We start from the raw sequence: 19,005 nt of genomic DNA on the forward strand, positions 1-19,005 counted from the left end.
TTAATATGTTGATATTATTAATATTTTTTTTAAAATAAAAAATATTATTTTAATATATTTTTAAATAAAAAATATTTTAAAAAACATTACGCTACCCCTTTTAAACTGGCTTTGGATGATCACATTTCCACAAATTTTACTATTTTTCAATAAAAAAACATTGAATATGCAATATTATCATTTAATCTTTCTATAAATCGCCAATAAACAATCCAGATTTTCACCTTCCTCGTCCCCATAAATATAAATATTAATACCCTCCCTCCCTCCCTCCCTCTCGCGCTCGTCGACAAAACAAAGCAAACCCAAAACCGCACTGTACAAACACACAGAGAGACACAAAGAAAAAATGAGCACGCCTTCTCCGATCCTGAAAAGGCCAAAACTAGAGCAGCGAAACAACGACGACGATAATGAAGCGTCGCTAAATCAAAAATCGAACGAGAACAACGGCAGAGAAGAAGAAGAAGATAGCATAGAAGAGCAAAAGGTCGCTTTCATTGCTTTAATTGAACACCGCTCTCATGAAGTCCAACATCTTAAGCAACGACTTTCTTATTATAAAACTCAGGTTCCTTCTTCTTCTTCGTCTTTAATTTTCAAATCTCTTCATTTCCTATTTTTTTTCAATAAAATATTGTTTATTTTTGATCTTTTTTTTATTGTTATAATTAAATTTTGGGCTTTTATCTGATTTTTCTAATTATAACAGAATAAATCAATTCTCGAATCTTAAGTAGGTTTTTGATTGTTTGATAGATTGATTGAAATAGAACGAAAAATGCTGAAATTAGTGGTTTAATTAACAAAATTAAATCGGTGCTTGATTATTTGCTTGGAAAGGTGTGCAGCTTGTTGAAGCGGAGAAGAGGTTAGAGGATTCTCAGACGAAATTGGCTCGGTTAAGTGGAAGAAGCAATGCATCAGTGGCGAATAAACCTTATGTGGAGAACGGTATCAAGAAAGTGAAGATGGAGCGGAAGTCGCCAAGTCCGGTTCGTTTGAATGAAGCTTCTTCTAGCAGTCAGCCTCAATCTAGAACTGAACTTGTGATTCCTGCTGTGAATCCGAAAGTTCCCCAAACAGTAAAATCGGTGGGTTCTGGTGCGAGGATTTCATGTGGTTCTAGTGCTCATCTGAGTTCTCTTGCTCCTTCTAATGGTGTTGTAAATGTGAAAGTAGAAAAACCTTATAGTGCTGCGAATGTGAAAGTGAAGATGGAAAAGTGTCACAGAAGTTCTTCTGATGTTGAAGTTGTTGAAATTCAGGATCGAGGAAATAAAAGGAAGATTGGTACAAACATACATACATACATTTATATATATATATATATACACACACACACACATACATTTATATATATATTGCTATTGTGTATGTTTTTTGTTTATAATTGCATGCTTGGGGTTGCATTGTGCTTCATTTGGTATGTCATTACATGTTCACTTGTTTTTTTTCCTATCAAATTTCAGAACAGAAAGAACACAAGGAATTGATTCCGCTGGTGTCTAGGAGCTCTGCTCCATGCACAGTCCACTGCCATACAAGTAATCATATCTCTAGTCAGCACAAAAGAAAGTTGAGAAGTGTTGCTGTATGTCCGGTGAATGATCAGCTTTTTGTATCCAGGTGATTTGCCCGATTAATTTTGACATTGTAGTCATAGTTGTCACGAATGAATTTAAGTTCTTTTGACATGATCCTTGACTTGAGAATCTATTGTCTCTAAATTTCACTTATAAATGAATCACCTATCAAACTAAAGAAAATGAAATGAAATTTGACCACATGTGATTTTCTTAGCCTTTCACCATTAGGATGGTGGAGGTAGTTTAAAAAATATTTGTGCTATCACCTAGAGATGATAAGTTGTTGCTGTTTCCCATTTCTTTTTGACATTTTAGATTGTGGTTTTCCATATGAAGAACATCATCAACTTATTTCACTTAATCAAATTCTTTGCTTTGGACAACTTTCATAACACATTAGCTCTTACAAATATTTAGAAGCATTAAGCATCATCAAATAGTGCTTGTTGGAAGGTTAGACTGATTTAGCCAATAGGTAGAAAGAAGATCATCTGAAGTGCACATGGGCCATGAAGAGATGGATATTTGGTACTCAAGTTCTTAGCGAGAGAGATTGAGTCATGAAGAGAAGAATACCATGTGGAGTGGCAGTAACAAAAAAAATGAAATGTACATAACCAGAACAGCAACTCTTTTCAAAGATACATTATTCCTTATCCGAACAAGAAGGCTACAACAATGGCATTTACTTTATTACAATCACTTAAAACAACATCGTTCATAACTCATAGAGTGCACTTGCAAGTGGCTTCGAACATGGAGAATTTTTGTTCCAGCTATAAGTTCTATGGTTTTAAGGAAGTAGATGCATGACTATTGGTGGATTTATGAGGAGAAGTTCATCTCAATTTGATCTTGCATGTTTTTCTTGCTTAATGTTTTTCCAATTTATAATGTTTGTTAGGGAAATATGTAAAATGGCCATGTCATATTAGTTTTCTCTTATTCAATCATATAATCTATGAAATCTAACCTCTCTATAATGTTTTACATACAGTGCTTTAGATGGAATGATCAACCTATGGCAACTACAAGCTAGAGGGTAAGCCTTAAAGTTTGTGTGCAATTGTGTACATTAGCTTTCATGAATAGCTGACAAATAGATCCAGCATGTGACGAGCATGCTTGCCATGCTGTTGTGCATTTTTGTACATTTGATAGAGATACAGTATATGGTGAACCACAAACATGATGCCTATGCTAGGTTTAGAGTTGCAAAGAATGGTTGATGCTTTCGCATTGATATTTCAATTAGGCAGTCAGTTCCTTTAATTTATGATACTGTATGGAATATCCTCTGTGCACAAGTTAAGATTTTACATCTTAACAGGAATGTAGTTGCTAAATCCTGGACTTGTTTCAGTGTAAGGTTTATGTTATGGATTGATTAGGGTGTGGAAAGCTCTCCATAGATTCTAATTTAATCCAAGAGCAATTTGATAGAAACGGGTAGTTTGTAATGTCTGAAGAATTTCTTAGAACAATTGCTTTGTAGTTCGACCTCTTCCCACAAATATGAAGCTGAGAGTTGCATTTTCACTGAGAAATTGCTAGGCTTGTTTGTGGTTCCACGAGTAGTTGATGATGGATGCAGCAATATGATTCCCTTCCAGGCCTGTTTTCTTTGTGTTTTCCAGGGACTCTATTCAGAGTTGTATTATTTGCTCTTCTTCTTCCTTTTTTTTTTTTTTTTTTTTTGGGGGGGGGGGGATACTCCTGTCAGTATACTGGGTGCTATTCACTGGTTAATGAAAACTATTATCATGTTTCCCAATATCAATTTGGCAAGTATTTTGATAAGGGTTGTCTCTCATGCATGCTTCATGTGTGCTTCTCTTGATTTTTGTCAAATAACATTTTTTGCAAAGAAAGAAAAGTATCATGCCCACACTTGTGTCTATGAAAATCACCACGAACTTCAAATTCACAATCCTCCAGGCCTATGTTATTTAACTGCTTATTTTTTTTATAATATTAATAAATACTTCTGGAGAAGACCTCTGTTGACAGCAACTAGTGAGAGGATCGATAATTTTTTTATTTGAGCAACCAGCTTCCTTCAAATCACAAGCATCCATTGCTGTTTTCTGGCAAAAAAACATTTGACATCTATTTGCTATTGCATTGACGAAGAACAGATTTAAAAACAATTTCAAGACTTCACTTCTTTCAGACACTATCCCGGCCCTCGCACCATTTGCCTTGTCACGTTCCAGAGGATTTTGTTCTATATCCCAATACCACAAGCACATTTCTTTTTCAGCACTCACTATGTCACATTTCCAAGGCACATCCACAAAGTAGATGCTGTAATAAATTTGTTACTGCAATAGATTGCAAGCATCAAGTTGTGACAAGATTAATATTACAAGCCAAAGGAAATACATTCATGTACCTTCCTGCCTTTAGATCCCCTAACATGACAAACATAGCAATCAGTAACTTACGGCAGCCTCCTATGAGACCTACTCATTGGTTCTATAATCAGACTCGAGGTATGGAGAACAGGATTCTTGATAAAAATACTTGCTAAAGGTGGCATGATTTTTATACATAATTGGAGGAGTTATTTAGCTAAATGTGATGCTAAGCTCATTCGTGATGGTTACAATAGTGTCTTGGTTTTTTGTCTCTAGACCAGCCACCCCTTTTTCTCTCTTTCCATTTCTTTTGTTTTTCCAACTGTAAGGAGGGTTATGTAAAGGGGAAGGAATCAGTGGTTTTTCCATCATTATTAGAAAGAGCTGTAGGTGCTATTGATTATGCAAGAGAGAGAATTCTCAGTTGCTTCCATTTGAGTTGGTTGAAGCATGAAACATTTTCACTGTTTAAAACATGCAGTTTCATCATTTAATCTTCAGCACTGTAATGTGAAGATTCTCATCTAGCATCTACTTTACCCCTTTTTAAATTGCAGGTCAGGTGCCTCTCTGCTTAGCACCACTGATAGTGTGTCTCCAGTGCAACGGCGATGGCCAGAAGATATAGCTTGGCACCCTCTGGGAAATAGCTTATTTTCTGCTTACACTGCAGATAGTGGGGATGCTCAGATATCAGTTCTGAATTTGAATAAAACACAAGGGGTATGGATCATGGTTGAAATATACTTTCTGAATAAATATGCTAGTGCCATTTAAATAGATGTCTCAATTACATATGTATAACATGGATTTGACAACAGTGGGGTTAGCATGCTCTGTACACACACCATCATGCTATATGAGCATGCACTTCCGTGTAAAATGTAGGGTTTTGGATAAATAATCTTAATTTTGTCTTTTGTGTTGGCAGAGACCACGGGTAACTTTCTTGGAGGACAGACCTCATATTAAGGGTATTATTAACGGCATAGAGTTCATGCCTTGGGAAAATACCTGTTTTGTCACTGGTGGCAGTGATCATGGTGTTGTTCTTTGGAATGAGAAAGATGAAGAGAACTCATGGAAGCCAAAGGCATTGCACAGGAATATGCATTCTTCTGCAGTCATGGGGGTTGCTGGGATGCAGCAAAAGCAGATTGTACTGTCTGCTGGTGCAGACAAGAGAATTGTTGGGTTTGATGTGCAAGTTGGGAGAGCAGACTTTAAACATCAACTCGACAGCAGATGCATGAGTGTTCTGCCAAATCCATGCGACTTCAATCTATTCATGGTCCAAACAGGGTAAGAATTAGCATTCTTCCTCTCCTCTCTTTCTGACCTGAGTCCTTGTCAGCTCATTTGCCAATTAGTATTAATAATAATGTGCTTATTATGCTTGTAGAAATCTACTAAATTAACTAGGTGTGACATTGTTTCACACACTGTCATCTCTTCCATTGGGTTTCTAGATAAACTGCATTATATTTGAATTAATATTGTTTTGTGAGGACTTTGAAGCAAAAAAATTAATAAAAATAGCACTAAACGTATATTGCAGCTATAGAGAACTATTGCAGTCACCTGGGAGGCATGTTCATAGAACCAAGTTTCATTTTTTTTTCCATGTAATTCCATATTTTTTCTAACCTTCTTGAATCTTCTAATAGAAGATCTCATATTCAGGACTCTTGGGAAGCAACTTAGGTTGTTCGATATTAGATTGAGGCAAACGGAAATTCATTCCTTTGGGTTTAAACAAGAAAGTAGTGACTCTCAGTCAGCTCTGATCAATCAAGCTTGGTCTCCTGATGGTTTGTACCTCACATCTGGTTCGGTAGACCCTGTGATCCATGTCTTTGATATCAGGTACAATTACCACAAGCCATCCCAGTCCATAAAAGCTCATCAGAAACGAGTCTTTAAAGCAGTATGGCATTATTCCCTCCCGCTTCTGATTTCCATATCTTCTGATCTGCACATTGGACTGCACAAGATCATATAACCTTTGTAGCTGTGTTTCATGCATTTTGTGCAATTCCTTTTGTTGTTCATGTTGGCTGTGCTCCTCATTTTGCTTTGGGCGGAAGTTCCATGATTTGTTTTCAAGAGGAACAGCTTATCTTAGAGCATTTTTGGGTCGAGACGCAAGTTTGCCATTGAAATGTGAGAGAAAGATAGAGAACTCGAGGGGAACGAACCAATAGTGGCCAAATGGATAGATTTCAGCTGTGGGCCTTGATACATGTTCTAGGTGGCCAACATGATTTGAAACGAACAAGCCATTCACTCAAATCTTTTTCCCTCACTGCTGGAGGTAACAACAGTCTCCACGCCCAATTTTCGATTTTCTAGTAATGTCCCGCGTCTGTCTGAGGTAACAAACTGGCCTGATGAGATAAATACAAGGAGATGCGCACTAGAGGCATTATCCAAACTTGATTTTGTTCACTTGAAATTATTGGCATTAAATGTCATTCCTTTCATAAATCCAATGGTCGTCTTATATCTTATAACGCTTGTTATAAATGTTAATAGTCAATACGATGCATGCTGATTCAAGAAGAATGCAAGAAGATATAAAGACAATATGCAGTCTATAGTTATGAACTTGGAAGCATGGTTTGAAAGTTCACGATGTTGTCACTGGTCCGATCTTGCTATTTTAAATCATGGCAGGGGATGTCTTTGGTACGATCTCTTGGTTCAAGCATTGTAGCCCAACCTAATCCTGCACTGTTTGCGTCGCCGCGGTATAACATCTTGAATTCTAGGTGGTGTTTGGGATGTACTCTTGGAAATTTTTAAATATTTTTTTAGTTTTATTTTTTATATATATTTTTATATTGTTTTAATGTGTTAGTGTTGAATTTTAAAAGATAAAAAATATATAAATATTATTTTGATGGATTTTTAAAAAAACTATACTTAAAAAAACAGCTTTTATTATATTCAATGTTGAACTCCTTGTCAATTTTCAAGTGGCGACCTATGTTTACATCTTGGAATCTTGATATATGTTTCCTCATCATTGCCATGGTTCTTTTCTCGGGAAGATATTTGTGCATTTGCCAGCGAAACTCTATGCGGTGCAACGATGGACTTGAGCCCGTTGACCCGTCAATAAAACAGTAACAATTTTCTTGTTCAAGGATGAAGGACCGCCGAAGACTTGACTTCCATTTAGTGCGTCAAGCTTTATATTTTCGGTCTTCTTCCTTGTGGGAAACCTTGAAATTTGAAAATGGAATTTCGAGTTATATGGGACAAGATGGGATGGCGTTCTAATCCTAGCATAGAGTGTTGAGATCATTCGACCAAGAGTGGCCATCAGATGGCTAGGACACGCTCGGCAAGTCTATCTGTTCCCACCGCTATGCACCCTTTAGTGGTTGACCTCCTGGACCTAAACTTTTTGCTCGTTGACTCCATGACAAGTTTGGAACACCAACTCAGTTTTTAAAAATCCATTTCATTATCCTAATCTCCTTTTATTTGCCGTAATACAGTATTTCAATAATAGAACCCTACCTGGATGAATTTTCTATAAATTGTTCTACCAGTAGCAAAAATTGGAGTATCTTTCTTGTGGGCCTGAATTGCTACTTTATTTACCGTAGGCAATACTTCTGATTGGTGAGATGATGCTTCTTTATTTTTCTACACCAATTGTGGCACCGTGCAACATTATTGTTGGGTGGGCATGGAGTCTAGTTATCATGCCATGCTTTTAGGGGGTAATAGGAAGCAAGCCGCTGGTTTAGTTTGCCAAATAGCAAGGGACATGCATGGTTTCTGCCAGTAGTTTGCCATGTCTGTGTCCCTGCTTTGTCGTGTGGAGCAGGTTCTTTTCTGCCGGGGGCCCAATTCCTTTTCCTCCATAATGGTTTCGTGTAGCTAAAAATAAAATTATTGAATTCCAACGGGAATTTCTCGAGTTAAGATAAATAATAATAATAATTAAGAAAAACAATCAATTATTCCAGCTTGCACCACAAAAGCTTTTACACGAGGGGAAAAAAAGTCACACGCAAACCATATGTACTTCCCAATTTCTCCAAACTAGGCAGCAGCACCTTCTGAACTTGTTCTTTTTTTTCCCTTGCTATGGTCACCCGTTGGCAGCTATTCTGCGTTTGTTTGACTGTAGCTTTTGTGTTTGGCAAAAAAAATAGAATAAAGTGTCTGGCAATATACTAAACTGTGTGTTTTATTGTGGAACCCACTAAAATAAAATATGAGTTTGAAACGTAGTTTTTGAGAAGTAATATTTGCATGTTTTTGTAATTGAGTTTTGTAAAATTATGTTTGTTTTTGCGTCTCAAAAGCGTTTTTAATAAAATTCAACTTATTTTTTACATGTTTTTATAACTGAGTAGAAAATAAAAATGTTTGAGGATTCATTTAAAACATTAATGAAACTGGACAAATTCATCTCCATAGCTTCTAGCCTATAAATGATAGAATTTGGAAAATGTTATTTCATAGAAATTATAGTGAAGGATGTTAGTTTTTCAACAAGATTGACCTCGTCTAATTTGGAGTTCTAGAAATTCAAATATAGATAAAAATATGAGGAGAGGTTAGACTATTATTTTTGTTGGCAATTTCAACAAGCAGCTAAAACAGATAATTTAGATGTGTTGGAGGCAAAATTGGGTTTCTCTCCTTTAGAAAATGTGTAGTTTTGTGTTTTAACATTCAAAGAAAATAAGTTGTGTTTGGAACCAAGATTTGTAATGCTAGTTATGATTAAAAAAAAACGATGACCTTAAATGATGCATTATAAACACAAATGTGAATGAAAAAATTGTTGAAAGAAAGTCAATTTTTGCTGATTTTATTGTTATTAAAAGAAATATAACTTGAATAGAAAATAATATGGTATACTTGTGAATATAAGAGGGACCACATGAGCTATGTAATAGCTGCAGGGGAGCACGGGCCGAGTTTCTGCAGTAGATAGGTGTTTTATACCTATATTTTTTTTAAGTGTACATAATTATGAAAAATTGTTTAATTTTTGAATTATATATAAGAACTTAAATATTTTAGAAATAAGATTTGAACTCATAACTTTTTATTATTTATTGATTATCGGTTTGGATTAAGAAAAAAAAATTAAAATCAAATTTATCCTTGTTCAAGATACCAACAAACAGGAAGTGTTAGTTGGGAGGGTTACCCATCATAGACTCTTGTTTGTTGAGCTGGCAAGGACAAATTATTCATATTCTAACACTGCTAGGCATCATTAGTGGCGTTTCTCAAAAGATACTATATTCTTTTTAATATTTTAAATACTTTTCATAAACTTGATGAAGAAGCTGTGAGATTATAACCCTGGGGTCCATGAAAATGTTACTTTCAAATCTGAATTATGTCCTGGTGCTGGTGATTAAAATTATTGAATAATTGGCTGATTTTTATGTGATGGACCCACTCGATTTTCAAAATACAGATGAACCAGGACATAAATTTAAAACATTTAAAATAAATTTTGATCGGAGATCAGGACTCATGGATTTTACTTCCAGTCTTAACCTTTGAACAATCCCTCTGCGAGCTTGCAGCCAGGTCCCTGGCCTTGTGAAAGTAATAGGAGAGGGCGGAATTATTATGTGAAAAACAATGAAAGGTTTTCTAAAGTAAGGATGGGTCTGTTTTGCATCTGTGTTTTTGTGTTTGTGGTGTAAAAAATATAATAAAGTATTTGATAACTGTAAAAATTGTGTTTTATACTGTGAAATCCACTAAAAAATTGAGTTTGAAACGCAGTTTTCGTGAAGCAGTTTTTACACGTTTTTTTAATTGAGTTTCGTAAAACACTGTTTATTTTTGCGTTTCAAAAATGTTTTTGAAAAAAATTAATTATTTTTTATTTTTTTTCTTTACTTCAAATTAATATTTTTTTGGTGTTTTAAATCATTTTGATGCATTGATATCAAAAATAGTTTTTTAAAAATAAAATTACATTATTTTAATGTATTTTAAAGTAAAAAATATTTTGAAAAACAACCACAACTACACAACTACCAAATATTTATACATGTTTTTTACTATACATAAACCTCAACTACAATTTTTACCAAACACGTATCTAAATCTAACTAATTACACCTAACCACATTCTTTTTTAAACTTATTTTTTTCAAATCACAGTAAAAAAAGCTACCTAAAAAACAAATCAACTCTAAATTGTGTTATAAATAAATAGTTTTTATACATCAAAACCATAATTCTTGTAAAAAGGTCCCACGCATTTTCTCTTCGCGAAATACTTCAATCAATCATATTTATTATGGTCAAGAAAGAAATATTTCAAGGCATTAAATTGAAATTTAATTTCCAGTTTGGCTTAGGCTATAAAAAAAATAAAGTGTAAAGTCCAAGCATATCGGTTGGAAAACCAAAAGATTAGAAGCGAAATCATGTGATACTGTCCGAGTCAATTATTTTTATTAAAATAATATTATTCTAGTTAAAAATAATTCTTAATGTTAACTTGACTTAATTTTAAAATGGTTAGAGAGTTAGCCAAAATTTACTTAGTTTAATTTATTTTTAAGTTTAATATAAAAGTCGATCCGAGTTAGTATTTTATTGGTGAGTCATATACGTGGAAAAGTACTTGGAGTTAACAAGGCAATTGCCTTCCAAGTTTCGAGTCATTTCTGGAATTTCAAATTCAACGATGCCTACCATTCAAACGGTTAAATTTCTCAGCAACCACAGCCCGCCCATATACCATCTTTAACTTTCCTACAATTATTTTTCAAATTCAATCTTGAAGCCGTAAAACCAACAATTTTTCAAACTATTCATGCTAAGGTTTTTTATTTTATTTTGGTAGGTGTTTTATTTTTTTAATTGAAATAGAATGTTTCAGTTTTGAAGTGTTTTGGCGTGCCGTTTCAGGGTTATATTTTTTTTTTAGTTTAATGTGGGTGTCCGGGCCAGCTTGCGCGCACCTCGACTAATCCCACGGGCCCTGAAGTTAACGACCATGTAAGCCTCCAGTGGTCATCATATGAGCAACCACAGGGTTCGAACCTGAGACCACAGAAGGAGCAAACCTCTTGGTCCCAAGCTTTTACTACTGGGCCACCACCTAGATGGTTTTCAGGGTTATATTATATATATTCAACATACATAATTTAAATTTAAGATTAATTAATTATAAATTATACAATACAAACACAATGCCAAAACAAATATAACTTTAAAATTTAAAATATTTCTAAATAGTCAAGATTAAATAGATCTTTAACTTAAAGTAATTCAACTTAAACAAAATATTAAAATATTATTAAAGTAAAATATTTTAATACAAATATTTTATATATAAAGTTAGGGCAATGTTATTAAAGCTAATAGAATCTAAAGCATCCCTTATTTTGCTCAAATTCCTACAAAGTATAAACATGAAAAAAAACAACATGAATATAAAACATATATATTAGTGATAAATCTAATTTTTAAAAATTAATATAATTGTTAATGAAAATAGTAATAATAATTTTTAATATTATTATTAATATCATTGTTATTAAAAATAGTAATGAAAAAGAGCTTTTTATACCTAGGTGATTTAATTAATTAAATTGAACAATGTTCAATTTGATTCAATGGCTTTTCAAGAGCGGAACAGAATATGTGGAATGAAACCGGAACATTCCGGGCGAAAAATCCGGAACGGACCAAGATTTAAAATGAGATGAAAATTATTATATTTTGTTATATTTTTTAAATTGGTATGAAATATTTCTGTCATTCCAAAAGAAACAAAATGAAATTGACAATCTTAATTTATACAGCACCAGTCACATGCCCACAAAGCCCAAACTCGATGGCATCAAAGTAAATTAACCTCATCTCAAATCCTATTCTAGTCCTTAAAAATCTTTTTAAAGAATCATGATAATATTTAGAGTTTGTTTGAAAGTGTAATTACAGTTTTTTTTTAAAGTGTTAACCAGACTCATTGTTTTTTAGAAAAAGGTTCTTAAGGATTATAAGAGTAATAGTATTTAAGTTTCAGACTACAGGTACAGATATAGTTTATCGATGAATTTGCAGGGATCAAAATGTAGTTTAAGCTAAACGCGCTTTAAAAACGCGTTATTAAAGAAACGGATATATATAAAGAGAGAGAGGGACTTGATAAACAACAGAGACGACACGACGGGGACCACAACACAACGTATCAAACATGCACTTACTCTAGAGTGTTATTATTTATAGTTTACCCATTTTTTTTTATTATTATTATAAAATAATCAGACTTGTTTCTTTCTTCTCCTCTCCTTACTTATTTTCCGTGTTTTTCTTGTGAAAAAAACGTATATTTGCCGCTAATTGACAGCTCCGTTTACTACTGGCGCAGTTTAATGGGGAATTGCTTCTCTGACGTTGCTGGCGGTAGGGCGGCAGTTGGCGGCAGCGCCGCTGCCGCTTCTGCCGCAGCTGGAAACGACGCTGTAGATCATTTTCTTAAGTCTCGTGGCTTGTACGGCTCTCAGATCGAGGTCAGTCATTGATTCTCTCGCTTGCTTCACTACAGCAAATAAATTTGATTTAGAATTATTAACCGTTGAAAATCAAGTTGAGTAATGTTATGTGTAGCATTGTTTAGTTAGATTAGATGAAATTCTGAAGTGACTCTTTTTTCCAGCTTTTAACAGTTTTTAGCCAGTAATTAATTAGTGTTATTGAGATGCTAAATTTTCTATTCAATAGAAGCTATCACCTGAAGCAGAGTTGGTTGATTATTAATTAGGTTTTTTTTTGTTGAATTTTAGCCAGTACGTATTAGACATTTGGCAACAAAATGGAATGATATATTGTTTTTTTTTTATACAGATAGTGTATTTTCATGTGTAGGTTGCTCTTTGCGCACTTTGTATTGATTTTGTGTTCTGAAAACAAATATCTGTGCAGTTATCGTTTTCTGCTACGAACATGCGTGACCGGGATGTGCTTTCAAAGGTTTGCGTTTTTTTTTTTTTATGCAATTTGATTAAGAATTAATAGTTGAAGAGTGGCAACTTATTGAAGTCATGTGTTAATCTTGTATAAGTTGGCCATGTAGCATCCAACTTGTTATATGTGATAGAAGCAAATTTCCTCATTTTTTTTCTGATTATAATAACTTCTTTAAAGATGATTTTGATTGCCTTGAGTTCTCAAATGACTAGCCTAAAGCTGGGGGTTGACTATAAGGACACTGCTATAAAACAGTGATTGAATTTCCAATCATGGGATCAGAGGGGCATGTTTAGTTACTTTTGATATTTTTAAGCTCTTGTTCAATAGCCTGATATTTTTAATCATTTCAGATTTTTTTGTATGTTCTGTTTCTTACCATTTAAGTTTTATCTGCTTTAGAGTGACCCTATGTTGGTTGGTTATACCAAAGGAAGAGATGGAACACTTACTGAAGCTTTTCGCACAGAAGTAGTTCTTAATTCATTAAATCCAACATGGATTGCAAAACACACTATTACATTCCAGTTTGAAGTTGTTCAGACGTTGGTGTAAGTTCTGTGCCTGTATCTCTATATTTTCCTCAACCAAATATGAGTTCTAATGGTTTCAATCTATTTTAATCTGTGTAATTTACCACAGGTTTCATGCATATGACGTTGACACTCAATTTCACAACATAGATGTAAAGGTATCCTTTAATAGTCATGTATACTTCTTCCTTTGTTTCTGCTCTTCGTTTAGGAAGAAATTGGTTTAACCATGATTTTGTTATTTGTAGTTTATTATAAAAAAAACCTCCCTAACAAAGTTAATTCTCTTTGCAAGATCAGTATGTTTGCTCAATAATAACTCTTTGTCTAGAGCAACATGTTAAACGTTTCACCATTCATGCGATTCTTACTGAAGTCTTGGTTGGAATTTGCAAGACCAAGTGTAAAGGATCAATTTAATTAAAGAGATGGATGGTCAAATAATTATGGTTTTGATAACATTGAAAATGTACCACACAACTCACATGAGAACAAAGAAAAGAAATCCGCAATTGCACAACTTAAAATAGGGTTCCATAAACCGCCCATCCTTAATGCTACTTCTGTTTTTGGTTTGGGGCATCAGGAGACTGATGAAGCCATGGGCTTCATAATCAAAGTAAACCTTTTAAACTTCTGCCCTCTCATCCCTGAATTTGACCTTCAAATCTCCAAGTTGAAGCACTGAACGGCCCCTTAAGGGACATGCTCTTATCCTTGTCGATATTTTATTATAGGGACTAATTTTGAGGTGGATAATATGTTTCTAGGTACAGAAAACGACAGTGACATTATAGTCTAAAAATGTTTTTAATAAATTTTCAAGAGATACACTCATTGAATTTGTGATGAAATTGGACAGCTAATTACAGTTAAACTAGAGACACTCCTTTGCACCCTCCCCGTTGAGGAAAAATCAGTTTCGCTGGATAAAATACAAAATCTCTATAGTTACTTAATTTGATATGAACTCAAATTGGAAAAAAAAAATGGAATTAATGGTTGTTCATATTTAGCCCTCAATTCAATAATTAACATTTTCTCAGTCTGTTAAAGATGCAAGAAAGCTATTGATTAACTGTTCTATAGACACAATGAAGCACCAAGTGAGAATAATCTTAGGATAAAATTTTCTGTTAACCATGTGGCATTTTTTCTTTATTATGTTTTTGGTAGTGGAGTGGGTGGGGGTTGTTAATTTAGTTATGCCCCATATTTATGGCTGATGATGTATTTCTGTGCAAATGGGGGAGAGAAACTTGTGTTCATAAATAGATTTGCACTGACTACATTTGAGCAAATTGCTGCCTGTTTCCCTGGGCTTTAGCTTTCCCTATAAAAGGTGTTTGCTGGTTGATTTGTAAGATGCACGTAAATGATCACCCATTACATGGATATAGTTCAGTGTTCAGAAAATTGTTTTCAAGAAACAGTGCAGAAATCACAAGTTATTGTCATTGGAATGAATGGAAGCATGCCCTATCTATAATTAGTGATTCAACAAATGCAGATGCTTAAGCTAGAGGAGCAACAATTTCTTGGGGAAGCATCTTGTGTATTATCTGAGGTATGATTAGAGTGCCACTCTTCTTCACTTCTTTCTTTATAAATAACGAAGAATGGGAATGTCATTATCTTACGTCCAGAGGGAATCCTCCTTACTCTATTCTAGTGAGAGACCTTATAGTAACTACGATGAAAGCTGAGAGCTAAATTTATATCAAATATGTTTTGTTCTCAGTAAGAGAGATACACACATAAAAATTGAATGACCTTAGTAACTTGTTTGAAGTTGAAATTTTAATTTCTGAACCAGTCTCGTTTCTGTTGGTGCAGGTTGTGACCAGGCCAAGCAGGTCATTGACTTTAGATCTTGTATACAGAGAAGATCCTATGATACCAGGCAATCCACGGCGCTGTGGACAGCTTATTGTACATGCCGAGGAATGCATTAGCTCAAAGACGACAACAGAGATGATATTAAAGTGCTCAAATTTGGAACAAAAGGATCTGTTCTCAAGAAGTGTATGAGCTAATCTTATTTCTTGTTCTTTTGTTAGACTTTTCACGAGTAACATAAATAATGGTTTTGTTTTATATTTGCAGGACCCTTTTTTGTTAATATCAAAAATTGTTGAGGTTGGGCTCCCCATACCTGTGTGTAAAACAGAAGTCCTAAAAAACGATAGCCACCCAATATGGAAACCAGTCTTTTTGAGCATTCAACAAGTTGGAAGCAAGGTAACAGCAAGTTCCTTGCTGTCCAAGTTTGTTTTCTCTTTAATTTGAGTTCAATACCCACTATGGCCTTCCAGGGCAATGTTACCTTTCTAATTGAAACTGCAGGAAAATCCATTAATGATCGAGTGCTTTAACTTTAATAGCAGTGGCAAACATGATTTAATTGGGTAAACGGTGATCTCTTTTTCTTCTGTTTTTATTTTTTACCGTACCTCCATACACTGACATGATGATTGATCTTCTTCATTGTTGATTTATCAGAAAAGTTCAAAAATCATTAGCTGAGTTGGAAAAGCTTCATTCTAGTGGTGAAGGAGAGCATTTATTTTTACCCACTACCATTGGGCATAACTATCAGAACAAGGTCTCTGCTTACTTTAATCATAAATCTTTCTGTATTTTTTGTTGCATGCCTAATTTGCATATTTTAATGCAGGTATTAAAGAGCCAGATATTTGTGGAAAATTTTTCCCAAAGCAGTCGACACACTTTTCTGGATTACTTGACCGGGGGATGTGAACTGAACTTCATGGTGGCAATTGATTTCACAGGTAAATGTTTACTAAATTGAATGTTTGCTGCAACAGCGCTTTTTTTTTCTCTCCCTATGAATCAAACTCCTTTTTCTTCCAACAACATTTGGAGTGTAATGCAAATCATTATTTGTTTTTGGTTTGATGAACAAGTTTGTGATTCCATGTCAATATTTTTTCTTATTCTTGAATATTGTATATCCTTTCTCATTCCAGTTCTGTCAGTTTCTTTGACATTTTCTCTCAACTTTCATCTATAACTACAGGTGGCACAATGTTTTTAACCAACTACAGAACTTATGATGATCTGTAGGAATTTTTATTTGATCTACAGACCTGGAAAAAAAGAGCAAAATTTATCTCTGATTCAAAGTATGTCTGAACAATTTGAGGTTTTGTAATATGATAAATCATAAGGGGCTAAAGCTTTTTAACTGGAAGCAGAGTCATGTTTTGAGGTGTTTATCGCATTTATGATAATTTACCTCCACATTTATTCTTTTGGTCATCTCACTCCCACTCATTATGTAAGATGTTTCCATCTAAACAATTGTTCATAAAAATGAATAAATAGATTGTAAAAATGATTAAATAACTTTTTAATTTATATGTTTTAGTCACCCTAACATATTCTTCTTCTGCCTTTGATTTTTCATATTACAGCTTCTAATGGAAATCCCCGCCTCCCTGATTCCTTGCATTATCTTGATCCTTCTGGACGGCTAAATGCATACCAAAGAGTAAGAAAATTGCTCCCATCTATTTTATTTATTCATCACCTTTTACCTTCTTTATACAACATACATATGTCACTAAATTGGCCAATTTGTTTTCCAGGCAATCATAGAGGTCGGGGAGGTGTTGCAGTTTTATGATTCAGATAAGCGCTTTCCAGCCTGGGGATTTGGAGCACGACCAATTGATGGTCCAGTCTCACATTGTTTTAACTTGAACGGAAGCAATAATCACTGTGAGGTGAAATACTTGGAAATCATTCACTTGCCTTTATTGCCTCAGCAGTCAAATGTTCCTTCTTACAATGCCCGTGTTTTAAGAGCATTTCTCTCTTACAGGTTGAAGGTGTCCAGGGAATTATGATAGCATATACCAGTGCTCTCTATAATGTTTCTCTGGCAGGGCCAACACTTTTTGGACCTGTGATCAGCAATGCTGCACTAATTGCTAGCCAGTCTCTTGCAAATGGAGGAAGAAAATATTTTGTTTTGTTAATAATTACAGTAAGAATGAGATAGAAAATCAAGCTGATCTTTCTTTGCACTGTTAATTTTGTCTTTGGTAAATGCGCTTACCAGTTCTATCACCAATTTCACGGTTTAGCACCTTTTGTTTTTCATTTCGAGGCATTCTTTTCAGCACTAGCCTTTTCCAATTCTGTAATATAATATGTTTTTCGTAATGGATTTATCATGTTCTCGGGAAAACAAAACTTTCATGTTTAATTCCTTTTACCGTTCTTGTGCACTGAAATGTGACTGTCTCAGGATGGAGTTGTAACTGATCTCCAAGAAACCAAAGATGCCATAGTGAAAGCATCTGACCTACCTCTATCAATCCTCATTGTTGGAGTTGGAGGAGCTGACTTTAAAGAAATGGAGGTATCTTTTTTCACATCAAGACCTCTCTGTAGTGGAAATATACCATTGTATAAACCTCAATCATTTTATGGCTGCCTCCAATTATCTGAAGTTCAATTGCTTCCCAGATTTTAGATGCTGATAAAGGAGATAGACTAGAAAGTTCAACTGGACGTGTAGCTTCGCGTGATATAGTCCAGTTTATACCATTACGAGATGTACAAAGTAAGTGTATATCTAGTAAATCAATTTGGGATGGAAGCTTCAATGATTTCTTAAATTTTATTTTTTATTTTTAACATGCATGATATTTGCAGGTGGAGAGATTTCTGTTGTTCAAGAACTTCTGGCAGAACTACCAACCCAATTTTTATCCTACATGCGATCGAGAAATATCCAACCAAACATTTGATTATGTAAAAAGAAGTGTACATACAATTTTCTGTCTGTGGATTCATGCTAGAGTTTTCCTTTGTAGGCCATGGTGCCAAATGCGCAATGTTTCTTAGGTGATTGGGCCCTGGTCATCCTCTACTAGAAGAGGTTAGAAGTGCGTTCTCTATTTGAACAATGATTTATCTACAGAAACCTCAGCAAAGGTGGGCTCTCAATTTGAAATAGTGTACATACAATTCTTCGTCACGTTCATATTGGCCGGACAGGTTCTACGTTTATTCCCAGATTGAAATAGTGGCTTTTGATGGCTTTGAAACATGCTGGGGGAGGATCCATAATGAAGATCTTTTCATGGATTCAACCTTGCGAGGAAAGAACTGATACATTGGAGCCATCTAGTCCTGTTTATGCAGGTGGGAGGGAGAAACTGCGGGCCAAGTGCATGATCTTGCAACGCTGGAAGACCATGCAAGGAACAAAGTCGTGATTGTAACGTCGAATATTCATTGTTCTGAGATGATTGTATTCAAACGACTTTGTGATTCAAGACGGACTGGATGAAAGTCGAGTAACACTCTTTAGGTGTGTTGGTGCTCTATGTTATGTTTCCTAAAATCAATTTGTTTGACAAGATTTTGTAATTGCTGAAGAACTGCATGTTGCTTTCCTTTGCTCAAAATTTAAGTTCATAGTATTGATTGCTTTTAAAAAATATATTTTTTTTAACTTCAAAATATATTAAAATATCATATGCAGGTTGGCAAACCAGTCGGATG

The 19,005-nt window shown here is 34.5% G+C and overlaps 2 protein-coding genes across 3 annotated transcripts; both read left to right on the forward strand.

Moving 5' to 3' along the window:
- Positions 1-246: 246 nt before the first annotated feature.
- Positions 247-6,456, forward strand: LOC133678111 (uncharacterized). 2 transcript variants are annotated; one of them, XM_062100310.1, is made up of 7 exons: positions 247-571; positions 852-1,293; positions 1,473-1,629; positions 2,587-2,631; positions 4,507-4,672; positions 4,881-5,251; positions 5,633-6,456. In XM_062100310.1, exons 1-7 carry the CDS (start codon positions 350-352, stop codon positions 5,949-5,951), a joined length of 1,722 nt encoding a protein of 573 aa, XP_061956294.1. In that variant the 5' UTR covers positions 247-349; the 3' UTR covers positions 5,952-6,456. The 2 variants fall into 2 exon arrangements, with proteins under 2 accessions (XP_061956294.1, XP_061956295.1); XM_062100311.1 differs by having other exon boundaries at positions 431-571; positions 844-1,293.
- Positions 6,457-12,201: 5,745 nt separating this feature from the next.
- On the forward strand, positions 12,202-18,810 carry LOC133678526 (protein BONZAI 1-like). Its single transcript, XM_062100852.1, has 16 exons — positions 12,202-12,474; positions 12,887-12,934; positions 13,334-13,482; positions 13,574-13,622; positions 14,975-15,031; positions 15,301-15,489; positions 15,571-15,705; positions 15,811-15,872; positions 15,967-16,069; positions 16,142-16,256; positions 16,902-16,978; positions 17,076-17,213; positions 17,312-17,476; positions 17,741-17,854; positions 17,962-18,058; positions 18,151-18,810. Exons 1-16 carry the CDS (start codon positions 12,337-12,339, stop codon positions 18,243-18,245), a joined length of 1,731 nt encoding a protein of 576 aa, XP_061956836.1. The 5' UTR covers positions 12,202-12,336; the 3' UTR covers positions 18,246-18,810.
- The last annotated feature ends 195 nt before the right edge of the window (positions 18,811-19,005 follow it).

Source organism: Populus nigra, chromosome 18, assembly GCF_951802175.1.
Source record: "Populus nigra chromosome 18, ddPopNigr1.1, whole genome shotgun sequence".
In the NCBI taxonomy this organism is placed as follows: domain Eukaryota; kingdom Viridiplantae; phylum Streptophyta; class Magnoliopsida; order Malpighiales; family Salicaceae; genus Populus; species Populus nigra.

Excerpts from the sequence above, each read along its gene's own strand:
- LOC133678111 (XM_062100310.1), top strand. The coding sequence starts at position 350 with ATGAGCACGCCTTCTCCGATCCTGAAAAGGCCAAAACTAGAGCAGCGA. Across the intron at positions 1,630-2,586 it reads GATCAGCTTTTTGTATCCAG|TGCTTTAGATGGAATGATCA; the intron begins GTGATTTGCCCG and ends TTTTACATACAG. Across the intron at positions 5,252-5,632 it reads CTATTCATGGTCCAAACAGG|GACTCTTGGGAAGCAACTTA; the intron begins GTAAGAATTAGC and ends TCTCATATTCAG.
- LOC133678526 (XM_062100852.1), top strand. The coding sequence starts at position 12,337 with ATGGGGAATTGCTTCTCTGACGTTGCTGGCGGTAGGGCGGCAGTTGGC. Across the intron at positions 15,032-15,300 it reads CATCTTGTGTATTATCTGAG|GTTGTGACCAGGCCAAGCAG; the intron begins GTATGATTAGAG and ends CTGTTGGTGCAG. Across the intron at positions 17,855-17,961 it reads CTGACTTTAAAGAAATGGAG|ATTTTAGATGCTGATAAAGG; the intron begins GTATCTTTTTTC and ends ATTGCTTCCCAG.